Genomic DNA, 23112 nt, shown 5'->3' on the forward strand with positions numbered 1-23112 from the left:
AGAGGTACCACTGTACTTAATCAAATTGAAGAAAGTAATCAAATAGGTGTTTACTGTAAGAAAATCCATAGAATTACCAACTGATCTGCATAATAAAAGGTGTCAAAAAGTAGAGAAATAGTCAGGCAAACAAAAAGAATGAAATGTTTACTATGTCTTTTCTTCTATTAACAAACTGCATTTTAGGATCTTTGTTCTGTCCACCATACTACCTTAATTTAATCCCAATTCTTTATATCGTTTCAGCACCAACAGGAAGAGCAAAGGGAGAATTTACAACCGAAACACCCACCAGTACTACCAGCAAAGAGAATATAACAACAACTAATGTATACACCAAATCAGAAAAAGCCACAACTACTACAGAGAGCACAGTGCCATCCATTTATAGTACAGTTAGCTCTACAAAGAATATTAGCATTTCAGAAGCCCCCTCGTTACAAATCACAACAAAAGCAACAGAGGCTTTTACTCCACACAGTACAGCATATACCACACCAACAACTCCAGAGAGCAAAGTTTCCGCTACATCTTTTTCAGAGACTAGCTTGACGCCTTCCAGTTTGCCTTCACAAACTACAACATCTCCTCCAGGGACCACAAAAAGATCCAGCCCATTTCATGAGAGTTCCACCATTACTACTGCTCAAACACAAACCACTACACAACTTCCAATCACTATGACATACCTAACTACATCACAAACAGTTACGGCTCCACCAGAAAGCACTACAGCATTAGGAATGAGTAGCTTGGTGACTTCTCCTGCTAAAGAAATGTTAAAAACTGCAACAACAGCAAAAGCCACTTCTCCCCCAGAGACCACAATGACCCCCGCCTCTGTAAAGACCACTAGCTCTTCAGAAATGACTACTGAGCATTCTATCACCACAAAATACTTAGCTACTTCTCCAGAGGCCACCACAGTTGAATCCATCACATCAGAATCAGCCAGCTCTCCAATGAATACATTGTCATCTACAATACCAACAGGGAGTAGAATAACCTCTTCTATTTCCAAAACCACAACCACAACTCCAGAGAGCGCAGCATCCACTACATCTCTTTCAGAGACTAGCATGACGCCATCCAGTTTGCCATCACAAACTACCACATCTGCTACAGTGAGCACTGAGCAATCCAGCCCTTTTCCTGAGAGGTCCACTATTAGTAGTAGTCAAACAGAAGCCACTACACAACTTCCAATTACCATGGAATACGTAACTACTTCTCCACAAACCACCACCTTAGAAACTTCAACAACAGCAACATCCACTTCTACCCCAGAGACCACCATGATCTCCAGCACTATAAAGACTATTAGTTCTTCAGAAATGACTACACAACATTCTATCACCACAAAATACTTAGCTACTTCTCCAAAGGCCACCACACCTGAATCCATCACATCAGAATCAGCCAGCTCTCCAATGAGTACAGTGCCTTCTACGACACCAACAGGTAGCAGTGTAACCTCTTCTATTTCCAAAGCCACAACACCAACTCCAGAGAGCGCAGCGTCCCCTACATCTCTTTCAGAGACTAGTATGATGCTGTCCAGTTCATCAATGACCTCTGCTCCTCCTTCATCAAGTAGTGTGATGTCTATTAGTCCCACCACCAGTTCTGTACATCCTTCTACCCCCGAGGAAACCTCCACTTCTGCTTCAGAGACAACACCACTTACAACATTTTTGGAAAAGAGCACCATCATTGCTTCTGCCAGTACAGCAATCACAGGTTCAATTACGGAGAGCCCAGCATACTCCACACCTTTGCCAGAGACCACCATGTTTGAATCCATCACATCACAAACAGTTACTGCTCCTCCAGAAAGCACTACAGCGTTAGGAAAGAGTAGCATGTTGACTTCTCCCGCTACAGAAATGTTAGAAACTGCAACAACAGCAATGGTCACTTCTACCCCAGAGACCACAATGACCTCCAGCTCTGTAAAGACTACTAGCTCATCAGAAATGACTACCGAGCATTCTATCACAACAAAACACTTAGCTACTTCTCCCGAGGCCACCACACCTGAATCCATCACATCAGAATCAGCCAGCTCTTCAAAGAGTACAGTGTCGTTTATAACACCAACAGGGACAATTTCCCAAACCACAACTCCAACTGCAGAGAGCGCAACGTCCTCTACATCTGTTTCACAGACTAGTATGACGCCATCCAGTTTGCCATCACAAACTACCACATCTGCTCCAGTGAGCATTGAGCAATCCAGCCCTTTTCCTGAGAGGACCACCATTAGTAGTAGTCAAACAAAAACCACTACACAGCTTCCAATTACCATGGAATACTTAACTACTTCTCCACAAACCACCACCTTGGAAACTGCAACAACAGCAACATCCACTTCTATCCCAGAGACCACAATGACTTCCAGCTCTGTAAAGACTACTAGCTCCTCAGAAATGACTACCGAATATTCTATCACCACAAAACACTTAGCTATTTCTCCAGAGGCCACCACACCTGAATCCATCACATCAGAATCAGCCAGCTCTCCAATGAGTACAGGGTCTTCTACGATACCAACAGGTAGCAGTGTAACCTCATCTATTTCCAAAGCCACAATACCAACTCCAGAAAGCGCAGTGTCCTCTACATCTGTTTCAGAGACTAGTATGATGCCTTCCAGTTTGCCAATGACCTCTGCTCCTCCTTCATCAAGTAGTGTGACATCTACAACTTCCACTACCAGTTCTCTACATCCTTCTACCCCCGAGGAAATCTCCACTTCTGCTACAGAGACAACACCACTTACAACAATTTTGGAAAAGAGCACCATCATGACTTCTGCCAGTACAGCAACCACAGGTTCCATTTCGGAGAGCCCAACATACTCCACACCTTTGCCAGAGACCACAAAGTTTGAATCCATCACATCAGAAACAGTTACGGCTCCCCCAGAAAGCACTACAGCTTTAGGAAAGAGTAGCATGGTGACTTCTCCCGCTACGGAAATGTTGGAAACCGCAACCACAGCAACAACCACTTCTATCCCAGAGACCACGATGACCCTAAGCTCTATAAAGACTACTAGCTCCTCAGAAATGTCTACTCAACACTCTATCACCACAAAATACTTAGAATCTTCTCCTGAGGCCACCACACCTGAATCCATCACATCAGATTCAGCCAGCTCTCCACTGAGTACAGCCTCTTCTACAGCACCAACAGGGAGTACAATAACCTCTTCTATTTCCAAAGCCACAACACCAACTCCAGAGAGCGCAGCGTCCTCTACATATTTTTCACAGACTAGCATGATGCCATCCAGTTTGGCATCACAAACAGCAACATCTGCTCCAGTGAGTACTGAGCAATCCAGCCCTTTTCCTGAGAGGTCCACCATTAGTAGTAGTCAAACAGAAACCACTACACAGCTTCCAATTACTATGGAATACTTAACTACTTCTCCACAAACCACCACCTTGGAAACTGCAACAACAGCAACATCCACTTCTATCCCAGAGACCACTATGGCCTCCAGCAGTATAAAGACTACTAGCTCTTCAGAAATGACTACTGAACATTCTAACACCACAAAACACTTAGCTACTTCTCCAGAGGCCACCACACCTGAATCCATCACATCAAAATCAGCCAGCTCTCCACTGAGTACATTGTCATCTACAATACCAACAGGGAGTAGAATAACCTCTTCTATTTCCAAAGCCACAACACCAACTCCAGAAAGCGCAGTGTCCTCTACATCTCTTTCAGAGACTAGTATGATACCTTCCAGTTTGCCAATGACCTCTGCTCCTCCTTCATCAAGTAGTGTGATGTCTATTAGTCCCACCACCAGTTCTGTACATCCTTCTATCCCCGAGGAAACCTCCACGTCTGTTCCAGAGACAACACCACTTACAACATTTTTGGAAAAGAGCACCATCATTACTTCTGCCAGTACATCAATCACAGGTTCAATTACGGAGAGCCCAGCATACTCCACACCTTTGCCAGAGACCACCATGTTTGAATCCATCACATCACAAACAGTTACGGCTCCTCCAGAAAGCACTACAGCGTTAGGAAAGAGTAGCATGTTGACTTCTCCCGCTACAGAAATGTTAGAAACTGCAACAACAGCAACGGTCACTTCTACCCCAGAGACCACAATGACCTCCAGCTCTGTAAAGACTACTAGCTCTTCAGAAAAGACTACCGAGCATTCTATCACCACAAAACACTTAGCTACTTCTCCAGAGGCCACCACACCTGAATCCATCACATCAGAATCAGCCAGCTCTTCAAAGAGTACAGTGTCGTTTATAACACCAACAGGGACAATTTCCCAAACCACAACTCCAACTGCAGAGAGCGCAACGTCCTTTACATCTGTTTCACACACTAGCATGACGCCATCCAATTTGCCATCACAAACTACCACATCTGCTCCACGGAGCACTGAGCAATCCAGCCCTTTTCCTGAGAGTTCCACCATTAGTAGTAGTCAAACAAAAACCTCTACACAGCGTCCAATTACCAGGGAATACTTAACTACTTCTCCACAAACCACCACCTTGGAAAGTGCAACAACAGCAACAGCCACTTCTATCCCAGAGGCCACAATGACCTCCAGCACTATAAAGACTACTAGCTCTTCAGAAATGACTACACAACATTCTATCACCAGAAAATACTTAGCTACTTCTCCAGAGGCCACCACACTTGAATCCGTCACATCAGAATCAGCCAGTTCTCCACTGAGTATAGGCTCTTCTACGGCACCAACAGGGAGTACAATAACCTCCTCTATTTCCAAAACGACAACAACAACTCCAGAGAGTGCAGCATCCTCTACATCTCTTTCACAGTCTAGCATGATGCCATCCAGTTTGACATCACAAACTACCACATCTGCTCCAGTGAGCATTGAGCAATCCAGCCCTTTTCCTGAGAGTTCCACCATTAGTAGTAGTCAAACAAAAACCACTACACAGCTTCCAATTACCATGGAATACTTAACTACTTCTCCACAAACCACCACCTTGGAAACTGCAACAAGAGCAGCATCCACTTCTATCCCAGAGACCACTATGACCTCCAGCTCTATAAAGACTACTAGCTCTTCAGAAATGACTACTGAACATTCTAACACCACAAAACACTTAACTACTTCTCCAGAGGCCACCACACCTGAATCCATCACATCAGAATCAGCCAGCTCTCCAATGAGTACAGGGTCTTCTACAACACCAACAGGTAGCAGTGTAACCTCCTCTATTTCCAAAGCCACAACACCAACTCCAGAAAGCGCAGTGTCCTCTACATCATTTTTACAGACTAGCATGATGCCATCCAGTTTGCCAATGACCTCTGCTCCTCCTTCATCAAGTAGTGTGACATCTATTACTCCCACTACCAGTTCTGTACATCTTTCTACCCCCGAGGAAATCTCCACTTCTGCTCCGGAGATAACACCAATTACAACAATTTCGGGAAAAAACACCATCATTACTTCTGCCAGTACATCAATCACAGGTTCCATTTCAGAGAGCCCAGCATACTCTACAACTTTGCCAGAGACCACTATGTCTGTATCCATTACATCAGAAACAGTTACGGCTCCCGCAGAAAGCTCTACAGCTTTAGGAAAGAGTAGCATGGTGACTTCTCCCGCTACGGAAATGTTGGAAACCGCAACCACAGCAACAACCGCTTTTATCCCAGAGACCACGATGACCCTAAGCTCTATAAAGACTACTAGCTCCTCAGAAATGTCTACTCAACACTCTATCACCACAAAATACTTAGAATCTTCTCCTGAGGCCACCACAACTGAATCCATCACATCAGAATCAGCCAGCTCTCCAATGAGTACAGCCTCTTCTACGGCACCAACAGGCAGTACAATAACCTCTTTTATTTCCAAAGCCACAACACCAACTCCAGAGAGCGCAGCGTCCTCTACATATTTTTCACAGACTAGCATGACGCCATCCAGTTTGACATCACAAACAGCAACATCTACTCCAGTGAGTACTGAGCAATCCAGCCCTTTTCCTGAGAGGTCCACCATTAGTAGTAGTCAAACAAAAACCACTGCACAGCTTCCAATTACTATGGAATACTTAACTACTTCTCCACAAACCACCACCTTGGAAACTGCAACAACAGCAACATCCACTTCTATCCCAGAGACTACGATGACCTCCAGCAGTATAAAGACTACTAGCTCTTCAGAAATGACTACCGAACATTCTATCACCACAAAACACTTAGCTACTCCTCCAGAAGCCACCAGTTCTGTTCATCTTTCTACCCACGAGGAAACGTCCAGTTCTGCTCCAGAGACAACACCACTTACAACAATTTTGGAAAAGAGCACCATCATGACTTCTGCCAGTACATCAATCACAGGTTCAATAACGGAGAGCCCAGCATATTCCACAACTTTGCCAGAGACCACTATGTTTGAATCTATCACATCAGAAACAGTTACGGCTCCCCCAGAAAGCACTACAGCATTAGGGATGAGTAGCTTGCTGACTTCTCCTGCTAGGGAAATGTTAAAAACAGCAGCAACAGCAAAAGCCACTTCTCCCCCAGAGACCACAATGACCCCCGCCTCTATAAAGACTACTATCTCTTCAGAAATGACTACTCAACACTCTATCACCACAAAATACTTAGTTACTTCTCCAGAGGCCACCACACCTGAATCCATCACATCAGAATCAGCCAGCTCTCCAATGAGTACAGTGTCGTCTACGATACTAGAAGGTAGCATTGTAACCACTTCTATTTCCAAAATACCAACTCCAGAGAGCGAAGCATCCACTACATCATTTTCACAGACTAGTATGAAGCCTTCCAGTTCACCAATGACCTCTGCTTCTGCTTCATCAAGTAGTGTGACATCTACTACTCTGACTACCAGTTCTTTACATCCTTCTACCCCCAAAGAAACCTCCAGTTCTGCCCCAGTGACAACACCATTTACAATAATTTTGGAAAACAGCACCATCATGACTTCTGGTTCAATAACGGAGGCCACCACACCTGAATCCATCACATCAGAATCAGTCAGCACTCCAATGAGTACCGTGTCATCTACAACACCAACAGGGACTAGAATAACCTCTTCTATTTCCAACACAACACCAATTCCAGAGAGCACAGTGTCCTCTCCATCTGTTTCATATACAACCATGACGCCATCCAGTTTGCCATCACAAACTATCACATCTGCTCCAGTGAGCACTGAGCAATCCAGCCCTTTTCCTGAGAGTTCCACCATTAGTAGTACTCAAACAAAAACCACTACACAGCTTCCAATTACCATGGAATACTTAACTACTTCTCCACAAACCACCACCTTGGAAACTGCAACAACAGCAACAGCCACTTCTTCCCCAGAGACTACGATGACCTCCAGCTCTATAAAGAGTACTAGCTCTTCAGAAATGACTACTGAACATTCTATCACCACAAAATACTTAGCTACTCCAGCGACCATCACACCTGAATCAATCACATCAGAATCAGCCAGCTCTCCAACAAGTATAGTGTCTCCTACGACAGAAACAGGCAGCAGTGTAACCTCTTCTATTTCCAAAGCCACAACACCAACTCCAGAGAGCACAACGTCCCCTACATCTCTTTCAGAGACTAGTATGATGCCTTCCAGTTCGCCAGTGATGTCTGCTTCTGCTTCATCAAGTAGTGGGACATCTATTACTCCCACTACCAGTTCTGTACATCTTTCTACTCCCAAGGAAACGTCCACTTCTGCTCCAGAGACAACACCACATACAACAATTTCGAAAAAGAGCACCACCATGACTTCTGCCAGTACAGCAATCACAGGTTCAATTACGGAGGGACCAGCTTACTCCACACCTTTTCCAGAGACCACCATGTTTGAATCCATCACATCAGAAACAGTTACAGCTCCCCCAGAAAGCACTACAGCTTTAGGAAAGAGTAGCACGGTGACTTCTCCCGCTACGGAAATGTTGGAAACCGCAACAACAGCAACAACCACTTCTATCCCAGAGACCACGATGACCCTAAGCTCTATAAAGACTTCTAGCTCCTCAGAAATGACTACTCAACATTCTATCACCACAAAATACTTAGAATCTTCTACAGAGGCCACCACAACTGAATCCATCACATCAGAATCAGCCAGCTCTCCAATGAGTACAGTGTCGTCTCCAACACCAACGGGGAGTACAATAACCTCTTCTATTTCCAAAGTCACAACACCAACTCCAGAGAGTGCAACATCCTCTACATCTCTTTCACAGACTAGTATGATGCCATCCAGTTCGCCAATGATTACTGCTACTCCTTCATCAAGTAGTGTGACATCTACAACTCCCACTACCAGTTCTGTACATCTTTCTACTCCCAAGGAAACGTCCACCTCTGCTTCAGAGACAACACCACATACAAAAATTTCGGAAAAGAGCACCACCATGACTTCTGTAAGTACAGCAATAACAAGTTCCATTTCGGAGAGCCCAGCATACTCCACACCTTTGCCAGAGACCACCATGTTTGAATCCATCACATCAGAAACAGTTACCACCCATCCAGAAAGCACTACAGCTTTAGGAAAGAGTAGCATGGTGACTTCTCCTGCTACAGAACCTTTGGAGACCACAACAACAGCCACTTCTTCCCCTGGGACCACAATGACCACCATCCCTGTAAAGACTACTAGCTCTTCAGAAATAACTACTCAACATTCTATCACCACAAAATACTTAGCTACTTCTCCAGAGGCCACCACACTTGAATCCATCACATCAGAATCAGCCAGCTCTCCAATGAGTACAGTGTCTTCTACGACACCAACAGGTAGCAGTGTAACCTCTTCTATTTCCAAAACCGCAACACCAACTCCAGAGAGTGCAGTGTCCTCTACATCATTTTCACAGACTAGCATGACGCCATCGAGTTTGCCAATGACCTCTGCTCCTCCTTTATCAAGTAGTGTGACATCTACAACTCCCACTACCAGTTCCGGACATCTTTCCACCCCCGAGGAAACGTCCACTTCTGCTCCAGAGACAACACCACATACAACAATTTCGGAAAAGAGCACCATGATGACTTCTGCCAGTACATCAATCAAAGGTTCCATTTCGGAGAGCCCATCATACTCCACACCTTTGCCAGAGACAACCATGTTTGAAACCATCACATCACAAACAGTTACGGCTCCTCCAGAAAGCACTACAGATTTAGGAAAGAGTAGCATGGTGACTTCTCCTGCTATGGGGACCACAAGTACTATTCCAGGGACAATAGCAGTCTCTGTAGCATTCCCAGCAACTACCTTGACTGCATCCACCCCATCGCAAACTACCACATCTGCTCCAGTGAGCACTTTGCCATCCAGCACTTTTCCTGAGATTACCACCATTAGTAGTAGCCAAACAAAAACCACTACTCAACTTCCATCCACCATGGAATATGTAACTACTTCTCCACAAACTACCACATTGGAAACCACAACAACAAGAAAAGCCACTTCTCCCCAAGACACCACAATGACCTCCAGCTCTATAAAGACTTCTAGTGATTCAGAAATGACTACTCAACATTCTATCACCACAAAACACTTAGCTACTTCTCCAGAGGCCACCATACACGAATCCATCACATCACAATCAGCCAGCTCTCCAAGGAGTACAGTGTCTTCTATGGCACCAACAGGGAGTAGAATAAGTACAACACCAACTCCAGGAAGTACAGTGTCCCCTACACCTTTTGCAGAGACTAGCATGCCGCCAACCAGTTCACCAATAACGTCTGCTTCTGCTTCATCAAGTAGTGTGGCATCTACAACTCCCACTACCAGTTCTGGACATCTTTCTACTCCTGAAGAAATGTCTACTTTTGCTCCAGAGACAACACCACATGCAACAATTTTGGAAAAGAGCACCATCATGAGTTCTGCCAGTACATCAATAACAGGTTCAATTACAGAGAGCCCAGCATACTCCACCCCTTTGCCCAAGACCACCATGTTTGAATCCATCACATCACAAACAGTTACGGCTCCCCCAGAAAGTACTACAGCATTAGGATTGAGTAGCTTGGTGACTTCTCCTGCTACAGAAATGTTAAAAACTGCAACAACAGCAAAAGCCATTTCTCCCCCAGAGACCACAATGACTCCCACCTATATAAAGACTACTAGCTCTGCAGAAATGACTACTCAACATTCTATCGCCACAAAATACTTAGCTACTTCTCCAGAGGCCACCACACCCGAATCCATCACATCAGAATCAGCTAGCTCTCCAATGAGTGCAATGTCGTCTCCAACACCAACAAGGAGTCCAATAACCTCTTCTATTTCTAAAGCCACAACACCAACTCCAGAGAGCTCAGCGTCCCCTACATCTCTTTCAGAGACTAGTATGATGCCATCCAGTTCACCAATGATGTCTGCTTCTGTTTCATCAAGTAGTGTGACATTTATTACTCCCACTACTAGTTCTGTACATCTTTCCACCCCCGAGGAAACGTCCACTAATGCTCCAGAGACAACACCACATACAACAATTCCGGAAAAGAGCACAATCATGACTTCTGCCAGTACAGCAATCACAGATTCAATTAGGGAGAGCCCAGCATACTCCACACCTTTGCCCGAGACCACCATGTTTGAATCCATCACATCACAAACAGTTACGGCTCCCCCAGAAAGCACTACAGCTTTAGGAAAGAGTAGCATGGTGACTTCTTCCGCTACAGAAACCACAAGTACTATTCCAGGGACAATAGCAGTCTCTGTAGCATTCCCAGCAACCACCTTGACTGCATCCACTCCATTGCAAACTACCACATCTATTCCAATGACCACACAGCCATCCAGCCCTTTTCCTGAGAGTTCTACCATTAGTAGTAGTCAAACAAAAACCACTACTCAATTTCCTACCACCATGGAATATTTAACTACTTCTCCACAAATGACCACATTAGAAACCACAACAGCATCAACCACTTCTCCCCCAGAGACCACAATGACCACCATCCCTGTAAAGACTACTAGCTCTTCAGAAATAACTACTCAACACTCTATCACCACAAAATACCTATCTACTTCTCCAGAGGCCACCACACCTGAATCCATCACATCAGAATCAGCCAGCTCTCCTATGAGTACAGTGTCTTCTATGGCACCAACAGGTAGTAGAGTTACTACAACACCAACTCCAGGGAGCACAGTGTCCCCTACATCTTTTGCAGAGACTAGCATGCCGCCAAACAGTTCGCCAATAATGTCTGCTCCTCCTTCATCAAGTAGTGTGACATCTACAACTCCCTCTACCAGTTCCGGACATCTTCCCACCCCCGAGGAAACGTCCACTTCTGCTCCAGAGACAACACCACATACAACAATTTCGGAAAAGAGCACCATCATGACTTCTGCCAGTACAGCAATCAAAGGTTCCATTTCTGAGAGCCCAGCATACTCCACACCTTTGCCCGAGACCACCAGGTCTGTATCCATCACATCAGAAACAGTTACGGCTCCCCCAGAAAGCACTACAGCGTTAGGAAAGAGTAGCATGGTGGCTTCTCCCGCTACGGAAGCCACAAGTACTATTCCAGGGACAATAGCAGTCTCTGTAGCATTCCAAGCAACCACCTTGACTGCATCCACTCCATTGCAAACTACCACATCTATTCCAATGACCACACAGCCATCCAGTCCTTTTCCTGAAAGTTCCACCATTAGTAGTAGCCAAACAAAAACCACTACTCAACTTCCATCCACCATGGAATATGTAACTACTTCTCCACAAACCACCACCTTGGAAACTGCAACAACAGCAACATCCACTTCTATCCTAGAGACCACTATGACCTCCAGCTCTATAAAGACTACTAGCTCTTCAGAAATGACTACTGAACATTCTAACACCACAAAACACTTAACTACTTCTCCAGAGGCCACCACACCTGAATCCATCACATCAGAATCAGCCAGCTCTCCAATGACTACAGTGTCTTCTACGGCACCAACAGGGAGCAGTGTAACATCTTCTGTTTCCAAAACCACGACACCAACTGCAGAGAGTTCAGCGTCCTCTTCATCATTTTCACAGACTAGTATGAGGCCATCCAGTTTGCCAATGACCACTGCTCCTCCTTCATCAAGTAGTGTGACATCTACAACTCCCACTACCAGTTCCGGACATCTTTCCACCCCCGAGGAAACGTCAACTTCTGCTCCAGAGACAACACCACATACAACCATTTGGGAAAAGAGCACCATCATGACTTCTTCTAGTACAGCAATCACAGGTTCAATTACAGAGGGACCAGCATACTCCACGCCTTTGCCCGAGATCACCAGGTCTGTATCCATCACATCAGAAACAGTTACGGCTCCCCCCGAAAGCACTACAGCTTTAGGAAAGAGTAGCTTGGCGACTTCTCCCGCTACGGAAGCCACAAGTACTATTCCGGAGACAATAGCAGTCTCTGTCGCATTCCAAGCAACCACCTTGACTGCATCCACCACGTCACAAACTACCCCATCTCCTCCAGTGACCGCCCAGCCATCCAGTCCTTTTCCTGAAAGTTCCACCATTAGTAGTAGTCAAACAAAAACCACTACTCAACTTCCATCCACCATGGAATATGTAACTACTACTCCACAAGCCACCACGTTTGAAACCACCACAACAGCAACATCTGCTTCTTTCCCAAAGACCACGATGATCTCCAGCTATGTAAAGACTACTAGCTCTTCGGAAATGGCTACTCAACACTCTATCACCACCAAACACTTAGCTACTTCTCCAGAGGCCACCACACCTGAATCCATCACATCACAACCAGCCAGCTCTCCAATGAGTACAGAGTCTTCTACAGCAACAACAGGTAGCAAAACAACCTCTTCCATTTCCAAAGGCACCACACCAACTCCAGAGGCCCTACTATCCTCCACATCTTCCCCAGGGAGCAGCACTATGAAACTGGAGGAATCGCTTGTGACCTTCCCCAGCCCTTCCATTACGGAAAGAACAACTTTGATTCCTATCAGGGGAGAGATCTCTACTACTGCCACTTTGGTTTCTTCCGTCTCATACCAAACAGAATCTGTTAGTCCTCCTCAGATGAATTTGACGAGTCTGGGCACCTTCACTACTTCTGCGTCCCCCACAAATATTATATCAACTTCTACTTCCGGGACAAGGAGAGGTAAGCTTGTTTTTGCAATACGTACTAAGTTACACATTAGTTTTGTAATATAACTGGAATACAATTGGATTATGTTTGGTCTCCCCGCAGGCCCTGTTACCTCCACTCCCGCCCCTACCTCCTTTCCTGGAGGAAATGTCTTTACTACTGAAGCTAGTGTTGCATCCACATTATACAGTACAACAACAATTCAAAGTAAGTAGATAATCTTGTTTAGAAATAATAATCAGTCTTTCATATCCTTGATGATTTCCTGATATGTGATGTTCAATTATCCAGCATTTTTAAAAATGACTACTCTGGTTGGAGAATTCTTGAAGGTGGCGTCCTTCCTCCCTCCCTTCCTTCCTTCCTTCCTTCCTTCCTTCCTTCCTTCCTTCTCTCCTTCCTTCCTTCCCTCCTTCCCTCCTTCCTTCCTTCCTTTCTCCCTCCATCCCTTCCTTTCTCCCTCCCTTTCTCCCTCCCTCCTTCCTTCCTTCCCTCCCTTCCTTTTCCTCTTTCTTTCTTCCTTCCTTCCTCCCTTCCTCCCTCCCTTCCTTCCTTTCTCCCTCTCTCCCTCCCTCCCTCCCTTCCTTTTCTTCTTTCTTTCTTCCTTTCTCCCTCCCTCCCTCTCTCCCTCCCTTCCTTTTCTTCTTTCTTTCTTCCTTCCTCCCTTCCTCCCTCTCTTTCTCTCTGTCACACAGAGAGTTAAGACTAACTGTACTTTCAAAATATGGAACCTGTATCTTAGGAGCCAAACTTGTGTTACTGTATGCACAACTGAACTGAGTTCAAGATATAATGTGCAAAGTGCAATGGAAGGAAGGAAGGAAGGAAAGAGAGAGAGAGAGTGAGAGAGAGAGAAAGAGAGAGAGAAAGAAAGAAAGAAAGAAAGAAAGAAAGAAAGAAAGAAAGATGTGCCAATAGCTTTGGTTTCTGTAGAATCCGTTATCTTAAATTATCCAATACTGAAATACCACTAATCATAGCAGCCAATGCAAAATACAAAACAGAGATTGATATGCTGATAATATACCATAAAGTCTGGTTTCCTTATGTGAGATCCATTATTTCTTTTCCAGCTGTTCCTCCTACTACCAAACCTCCAGAGGAAACTGAATGCTTTACAGTTAACTTCACTATAACTAATTTGATCTACAGGCCACAGATGAGCAATCCCAAATCAAACCTTTTCATCTCAACACAAAGATTCTTCAGTAAATCGGTGAGGAGATGAATGCATTTTTATCCCTGTTGCTCTTCCATATTAGATTTTCATAAAATAGTCAGCAATAGTGCTTTAATATCAGTAATAAATAAACAGATTTTCTTTTAAACCTAGCTGGGAAAGATACTGAATGACAGCAAGATTGGTCCTGATTTGATCAGCTGTAGTTTATCAGCATTAAGGTAAGTAATACGAGATGGTTATTATTATTATTTTTTGGTGGCACCTAAATGTTCTGTTATGAGGATGAAATGATTCTAAAATGGACTCATATTTGACAGAACCCATACTTCAATTCCAGTCTGTAACATATTATATTTATAGACATCTCTAAAATATTCCCTTCCACATATCCCAAACAATTTCTTTGCTTCAATATTCACTTCCTACTACTTTGCTAAATGCTCCATGGTTATCTTTTATTTTTTTTATTATTAAACATCCTCAAAATATGAACAAGCGGGATGATACCTCCCGCCTACCAGACATCTGGAAACCAGCCCTCATTAACAAACGTATCCCAGAAATAGAAACTGAAACCAGACTCAGAACACACATTGCAAAACAACCAAGTAGCCTGCAAGCTCCTACTACTCAGGATATCACCCCTAATCCACAATCATTAACTAATCAGTATACCTCAGTTAAATCAACGACCCCAGGTGTTACCCCACTGACTCACCAGGAAGTTTCCACATAGCAGGTAATTGCTGAGCCATCAAACCACACCCAGCCACCAGTATTTATAGAAGGAAGGCAGCTCAGGTCTTGCTGTGTTCGCCCTAGAACAAGGACAGAAGCACCAGCCTGAAGATGACGAGTGGGACCTCGTCGAAACGTCGCCAGAAATTTCTAAATCCTACCCGGGAAGAAACCCGAATATACCAAGACCGTCATATATATATACATAGTAAAATACATGATGAAGGTTGTAGAGGAGATACTCATAGTAAAATATATCTATGAAAGAATAGAAAAGAAGATATAGTAATAGAACATATCAATGAAAGAATAGAAGAAGAGATATAGGAATAGAAGAAAGGAATAGGAGATATAGGAGAGCAATAGGACAGGGGACGGAAGGCACTCTAGTGCACTTGTACTCTCCCCTTACTGACCTCTTAGGAATCTGGATAGGTCAACCACGGATAATCCAAGGGTAAAGTGTTGGGGGTTTGGGGATGACACTATGGAGTCCAGTAATGAGTTACTGAAGTCATATTTTTTACAGTCAAGTTTGGAGCGGTTAATATTAAGTTTAAATCTGTTGTGTGCTCTTGTGTTGTTGTGGTTGAAGCTGAAGTAGTTGCCGACAGGCAGGACGTTGCAGCATATGATCTTGTGGGCAATACTTAGATCTTGTTTAAGGCGTCTTAGTTCTCCACTCCTTCCCACAATAAAGTGCAATTCAAATGAAACAGATTAAAAATACTCTCTGAAAAATGTCCAAAAAGAGCGTTGCAGAACTGTATAAAGTCTGAATTGGAAGACCCCAACTTTTACATTTTGGCCTGCCATGTAGATCTAAAGGCGGCCTTACCCCTATGGCATTTTCTACAGTTTCTCTGAATGTATCTTAATAAGTAGTGTATTTTCATTCTCAGACCTGTGAATCAAGGCACTAACACCGGAGTAGACATTGTCTGCTGCTACCGCAAAACCGCTGCTACTCCCCCTTTTGATCGAGTGAATATCTACCATAAATTCAGAAATGAGACCAATGGTTTCACCAAGATGGAGAAATACACCTTGGACTCAAACAGCCTTTACGTTAACGGTAAGAAGAAGGTGGCTTTCATGAGGCTAAAACATATGAAGGACGGTTGCAGGCACTTGGCATGGCTAGTTTAATGAAAAAGAAGGACCAGGGGAGACATGATAGCAGTGTTCCAGTATCTCAGGGGTTGCCATAAAGAAGAAGTCAACCTATTCTCCAAAACACCTAGGGTAGAACAAGAAGCAATGGATGTAAACTGATCAAGGAGAGAAGTAAATTAGATTAGATTAGATTAAATTTATTAGATTTATTGGATTTATATGCTGCCCCTCTCCGCAGACTCGGAGCGGCTCACAACAATGGTAAAAATAATAATAATAATAATAATAATAATAATAATAATAATTTATTAGATTTGTATGCCGCCCCTTTCCGAAGACTCCGAAGAAAAAACAGTACATAGTAACAAATCTAATATTTAAAAAATCTAAATTACAGTTTTAGATTAAAAAGTCCAAAAAAGAAACCCCAATATATAAAAAACAACACACAATCGAATCATACACAAAAACTACATGGGCAAGGGGGAGATGTTTCAATTCCCTCATGCCTGACGGCAGAGGTGGGTTTTAAGAAGCTTATGAAAGGCAAGGAGGGTGGGGGCAATCCTAACCTCTAGGGGGAACTGGTTCCAGAGGGTCGGAGCCACCACAGAGAAGGCTCTTCCCCTGGGTCCCGCCAGACGACATTGTTTAGTCGACGGGACCCGGAGAAGGCCAACTCTGTGGGACCTAACCGGTCGCTGGGATTCGTGCGGCAGAAGGCGGTCTCACAGATATCCTGGTCCTTAGAACTAAGGAGAAATTTCCTGACCAAACAATTAATCAGGGGAACAGTTTGCCTCCAGAAATTGTGAATGCTCCAACACTGGAAGTTTTTAAGATGTTGGACAACTATATGTCCGAAGTAGTGTAGTGTCTCCTGACCAAGCAGGGAGTTGGACTAGAAGACCTCAAGGTCTCTTCCAACTCTGTTGTTGTTGTTACTAAAGAGGTTATGAGTTAGCTGGAACTGAATCCATTCCGACTAATGGTATGTAAGTTAAGGAATAGTTCCTCTCTGTTACCCAATGGAGAAATGCCAGAGGGCTGCAAGACTTGGTTCCGGTGTACCAAATATGTGCTACTAAAATCTAAATAACCCCTACTTGGAAGCAATATTTAAAATGAGGACCCGGATTATGGGGGCAATAGCCTAGCTCTGTTAAAAAGTGCTATTGCTAACATGTTGTAAGCCGCCCTGAGTCTAAGGAGAAGGGTGGCATAAGAATCGAGTAAGTAAGTAAGTAAGTAAGTAAGTAAGTAAGTAAGTAAGTAAGTAAGTAAGTAAGTAAGTAAGTAAGTAAGTAAGTAAGTATGCAAGCAAGCAAGCAAGCAAGCAAGCAAGCAAGCAAGCAAGCAAATAAATACTTACTTACTTACTTACTTACTTACTTACTTACTTACTTACTTACTTACTTACTTACTTACTTACTTACTTACTTACTTACTTACTGTCATTTGCAGTTTTGCAGTCCAGTCCTGCTGCCTCTGGTCTTCTGGGTGACTTTTCTCAGATGCTGCCTTAGGACAAGCAACCACTAGGTGGACACTTTATATAAAGTTAGTTCACAGTGGCCTATTAAAACAAAAGGCTGCTGCTCTTTGGGGACCTTCAGGATAATTTGCAACCCTAATATCTGAGATTCATTGACATGGAATAATTGGAATTGTGTAGGAGGAATTTATATTATTTCTCTCATGGTGGAGAGCTTGGGAGAGAGAGGCTTCACATTATCCACAGTATAAGATTGTTACTGACTACGATATTTGATAAATGTAACATTTTGGTGTGCTCTTGTGCCTTCTTTTGTGACTCTCTTTCCATTTTTGCAATTCTTTTTCCATTTCAGATTATCATGAAGTATCACCTCAGACCAGTAAGTACACTTTACTGAAGTTTTTTGTCCCATGACTCCAAGTGTGATGCACAATCTAAAATGTCCAGCCTTGTCCCCAAACCCATATTTTTCACAGTATAAGACGCCCCTTAGTTTTTGGGGCGGAAAATAGGGAAAATAATCCGCTTACCAGATACAGTGATACCTCGTCTTACGAACTTAATTGGTTCCGGGATGAGGTTTGTAAGGTGAAAAGTTTGTAAGACAAAACAATGTTTCCCATAGGAATCAATGGAAAAGCGATTAATGCGTGCAAGCCCAAAACTCACCCCTTTTGCCAGCCGAAGCGCCCGTTTTTGCACTGCTGGAATTCCCCTGAGGCTCCCCTCCATGGGAAACCACACCTCCAGACTTCTGTGTTTTTGTGATACTGCAGGGGAATCCCAGCAGCACAAAAACTGGTGCTTCGCTGGCAACGGAAGTTTGGAGGTGGGGTTTCCCAGCAAGGGGAGCCTCAGCGAAATTGCAGCATCACAAAAGCACGGAAGTCCGGAGGTGGTGTTTCCCATGGAGGGGAGCCTCAGGGCAATCCCAGCAGCAGGAAAATGGGTGCTTCGCTGGCAACAGAAGTCCGGAGGCAGGGCATCCCAGTGGCAGCGGCTTGGGTTTGTAAGGTGAAAATAGTTTGGAAGAAGAGGCAAAAAAATCTTAAACCCCGGGTTTGTATCTCGAAAAGTTTGTATGAGGGGTTTGTAAGATGAGGTATCACTGTATTCATCTGGCTAGCATCCTTAGTCTGGTCAGTTTCAGCACATTATTTTATCCCCTAGTTAGGGCTTTTAAAAAATCTTATTCAGAGAGAGTAACAGTGAAAGAGCTTGCAAGCCAGTAAGAGCTGGGAAAATCATTAGCACCTGTTTAGGGCTGGAAAGAAACATTCGGAGCCAGTAGAGCAATGAAAAAAATCCTGCAAAGACTTAGGGCTTGGAAAACATCCTTCACAAATGAAAGAACCTGCAAGGTAAGAGCTGGGAAGATCATTAGCACCTAGTTAGGGTTGGGGAAAAAAGCTTCGAAAAAAGCTGCATTCATGAATTTTCAGCCTCTTTTAGGGAGGAAAAAAGGTGTGTCTTATACTCTGAAAAATACAGTACAGTGATCCCTCGAGTTTCGCAATCTCGATCTTCGCGAAACGCTATATCGCGATTTTTAAACAAATATTAATTTTTTAAAAAACCACTTCCGCGTTTGGCTTCGGGAGTCAGCTGGGAAGCGGCGCGGCTGTTTTAAAAGGTCGCAGCCGGCCTGGGGGGCTTCCCAGCACCCCCCCAAACCCCCAACCAGGGTTCGGGGGGGTGCTGGGAAGCCCCCCAGGCCGGCTGCGACCTTTTAAAACAGCCGCGCCGCTTCCCAGCTGAGTCCTGAAGCCAAACGCTAAAGGCGAACTTCCGCGTTTGGCTTCAGGACTCAGCTGGGAAGCGGCGCAGCTGTTTTAAAAGGTCGCAGCCAGCCTGGGGGGCTTCCCAGCACCCCCCCGAACCTGGGTGGCCGGGCAAGCAGCCAGCGAACGGCGGGTGGCCGGGTGAAGGGCGGGCGAGCGGCGAACGGCGGGCGAGCGGGTGCTGGGGGGGCGGGGGCAGCCGACATTCAAAGCAATCTGTCGGCTTCCGCACTTTCGTTGCTCTCCACCTCCACCATCTGCGCATGCACGGCCATGAAAAAAAAGGGTGCGCATGCGCAGATGGTGTTTTTGCTTCCGCAACCCTACATCGCGAAAAATCGATTATCACGAGGGGTCTTGGAACGGAACCCTCGCGATAATCGAGGGATCACTGTATACTGATTGCACAGCAAGTAAAGCAATAGGCCCTAGAAGGCTTTTGCCACAGGAGATGCGTGGGAACTACAGGGATTTAGAAGCAGATTGAATATTGAGAGGCTTTTTCAGATAGTAAAAGGTGTTAATCAGGGCACCATGTCAGTCCCCGAAGTGGTGTGCTGAGTAGGGATCTTGAAACAGAGAGCGGATACTGATTTCTGATATTCCAACTCTGATCATGACCATTACCAACCTGGAAATAAGGAGAACATTTCTGACAGTGAGAGCTATCAACCAGTGGAACAGCTTGCCTTCGGAGGTTGTCAGAGCTCCAACGATTGAGACTTTCAAGAGGAGATTGGATTGCCATCTATTTGAAACGGTGTAGGGACCCCTGCTTGAGTGGAGGGTTGGACTAGATAACCTACAAGGTCCCTTCGAACTCTGTTACTCTGTTACATTAGAAATTGTTCTGAAATTCTGAACAAGAATCTACCTTGTGAACTTATTCCGCATCTTGGGATTTTACAGCCATGCCTTTCTGCAAAGTATGTATCTATCTATCTATCTATCTATCTATCTATCTATCTATCTATCTATCTATCTATCTATCTATCTACCTACCTACCTACCTACCTATCTAATCTATCTATCATTTATTGATTGATTGATTGATTGATTGAGTTGAAAGGGACCATGAAGGCCATCAAGTTCAACCCCCTGCCCAAGCAGGAACCCTATAGCACACCAGTCAAGTGGCAGTTCAATCTTCTGTTAATAATGTAAAAAAAGTAGCACATTATATAGTGCATTCTTGAAAGGTGCTACCGGTATCAACCCAACATTTGTACAACTTGCTTTTCACTCTCTGCTCATGCTTCTTGCCCTTTTCTGGATCCACAGCACATTTAGAATAACAGTTACAGTGGTACGTCTACCTACAAATGCCTCTACTTACGAACTTTTCTAGACAAGAACCGGGTGTTCAAGATTTTTTTTTGCCTCTTCTCAAGAATCATTTTCCACTTACAAACCCAAGCTTCCAAAACTGTAACTGGAAAAGGCAGGGAGAAGCCTCTGTGGGGCCTCTCTAGGAATCTCCTGGGAGGAAACAGGGCTGGAAAAGGCGGGGAGAAGCCTCTGTGGGGCCTCTCTAGGAATCTCCTGGGAGGAAACAGGGCTGGAAAAGGCAGGGAGAAGCCTCTGTGGGGCCTCTCTAGGAATCTCCTGGGAGGAAACAGGGCTGGAAAAGGCGGGGAGAAGCCTCTGTGGGGCCTCTCTAGGAATCTCCTGGGAGGAAACAGGGCTGGAAAAGGCGGGGAGAAGCCTCTGTGGGGCCTCTCTAGGAATCTCCTGGGAGGAAACAGGGCTGGGAAAGGCGGGGAGAAGCCTCTGTGGGGCCTCTCTAGGAATCTCCTGGGAGGAAACAGGGCTGAAAAAGGCAGGGAGAAGCCTCTGTGGGGCCTCTCTAGGAATCTCCTGGGAGGAAATAGGGCCAGAAAAGGCAGGGAGAAGCCTCCGTGGGGCCTCTCTAGGAATCTCCTGAGAGGAAACGGGACCAGAAAAGGCAGGGAGAAGCCTCCGTGGGGCCTCTCTAGGAATCTCCTGGGAGGAAACAGGGCCTCCACCCTCCTTGTGGTTTCCCCAATCGCATACATTATTTTGTTTAACATTGATTCCTATGGGAAAAATTGCTTCTTCTTACAAACTTTTCTACTTAAGAACTTTGTCATGGAACGAATTAAGTTCATAATTAAAGGTACCACTGTAGTTTCAAACAGTGAAAAGCATCTGCTTGATCTTAAACTTCCGTAATGCACCACTGAACCCCCCTGTGTCCATGACAGGAACTGCACGATACAAAACAGTGATTGATGAATAGATTATATGCCCTCAACTCTGGTTTCCATATCTGAGATTCACTGTATCTTTTCTAGCTCTTTCTCCCACCTCCAAACCTCCAGTGGCAACTGAATGCTTCGCGGTCAACTTCACTGCGACCAATTTGATGTATAGGCAAGAAATGGCTAATCCCACAACAAAGATTTTCAGCTCAACACAACGATCCTTTGTTAATTTGGTAAGAAGATCAATGCATGCTTAGTCCAATAGTTTTTAACATAGGACTTTCACAATGTACTCAGCAATAGTATTTTACTACTGACAATACATAGTTTTTTTCATTAAACCAAGATAAGGTCACTTATGTAAATTGATGAAGAGACAATTGCATAGTTTTCCGAGTAGATCTTCAATGTAAGATTTTCATAAAACAATCAGCAATCCTGTTTTACTACCAGCAATAAATCATTTTTCCTCTAAACCTAGCTGAAACAGATATTGAATACCAGCAAAATTGGTCCTGATCTCATCAGCTGTAGTTTATCAACCTTAAGGTAGGTAATATGGAATGGAGGGGGTTATTTTGTGATACCTAAGTGCCCTGTTATGGGAATGAAAGCGTTCTGATATGAGCATCTCGTAACATCTAGTCATATTTGAGAGAAATCATAGCTTGTTTCAGTTCCAGGCTGTAACATCACATTGATATAGAAATCTCTGAAAGACTCTTTCATGCGTTTTTATTTCAAATCATTTCTTTCCTTCAATATTCAGTTCCTATCATTCATTCATTTGTTCATTCATTCATTCATTCATTCATTCATTCATTCATTCAGTCAGTCAGTCAGTCAGTCAGTCAGTCAGTCAGTCATTCATTCATTCGATTTTTATGCCGCCCTTCTCCTTAGGCTCAGGGCAGCTTACAACATGTTAGCAATAGCCCTTTTTAACAGAGCTAGGCTATTGTCCCCACAATCCGGGTCCTCATTTGACCCACCTTGGAAGGATGGAAGGCTGAGTTAACTCTTGAGCCGGCGGTGAGATTTGAACCACTGACCTGCAGATCTATCAGTCAGCTTTAGTGGCCTGCAGTACTGCACTCTACCCAATGCACCACCTAGGCTCATTTATGAACATAAATGGGACCAGAACTTCTGTTGATAAGCAAGGTGTTGGTGAAGTTAGATGCCAACAATTTTATGACTCTTTTTGCCACGGCTGTAAAGCAAATCTCTGCAGCTGATGAGCAAATTGTGCGTGGGGTTGTCAAACGAATCTGGCTCCCCCAGCTTCAGTGGCCTGCAGTACAGCACTCTACCTGCTGCGCCACCCTGGCTCACTTGTACTGGAGGCTTCCTAGTTAGCTTCCTCCTAGTTTGAAGAGG

At 44.4% G+C, this 23112-nt stretch overlaps 1 protein-coding gene across 9 annotated transcripts in view; it reads left to right on the forward strand.

Annotated features, from left to right (window-relative positions):
• Positions 1–23112, forward strand: part of LOC139164426 (pneumococcal serine-rich repeat protein-like) — a 141107-nt gene that overhangs the window by 33969 nt on the left and 84026 nt on the right. For all 9 annotated transcript variants that reach the window (XR_011558620.1, XR_011558621.1, XM_070746533.1 and 6 more), the window contains exons 2-9: positions 247–13203; positions 13294–13398; positions 14265–14407; positions 14525–14592; positions 16015–16187; positions 18079–18105; positions 21823–21965; positions 22214–22281. Coding sequence is in view for 7 of the 9 variants with exons in the window: in XM_070746533.1 (XP_070602634.1) it covers positions 247–13203; positions 13294–13398; positions 14265–14407; positions 14525–14592; positions 16015–16187; positions 18079–18105; positions 21823–21965; positions 22214–22281 (13684 nt within the window). In the remaining 2 variants the exon portion in view is untranslated. The remainder of the gene's footprint in view (positions 1–246; positions 13204–13293; positions 13399–14264; positions 14408–14524; positions 14593–16014; positions 16188–18078; positions 18106–21822; positions 21966–22213; positions 22282–23112) is intronic.

This window comes from Erythrolamprus reginae, chromosome 1 (assembly GCF_031021105.1).
Source record: "Erythrolamprus reginae isolate rEryReg1 chromosome 1, rEryReg1.hap1, whole genome shotgun sequence".
In the NCBI taxonomy this organism is placed as follows: domain Eukaryota; kingdom Metazoa; phylum Chordata; class Lepidosauria; order Squamata; family Dipsadidae; genus Erythrolamprus; species Erythrolamprus reginae.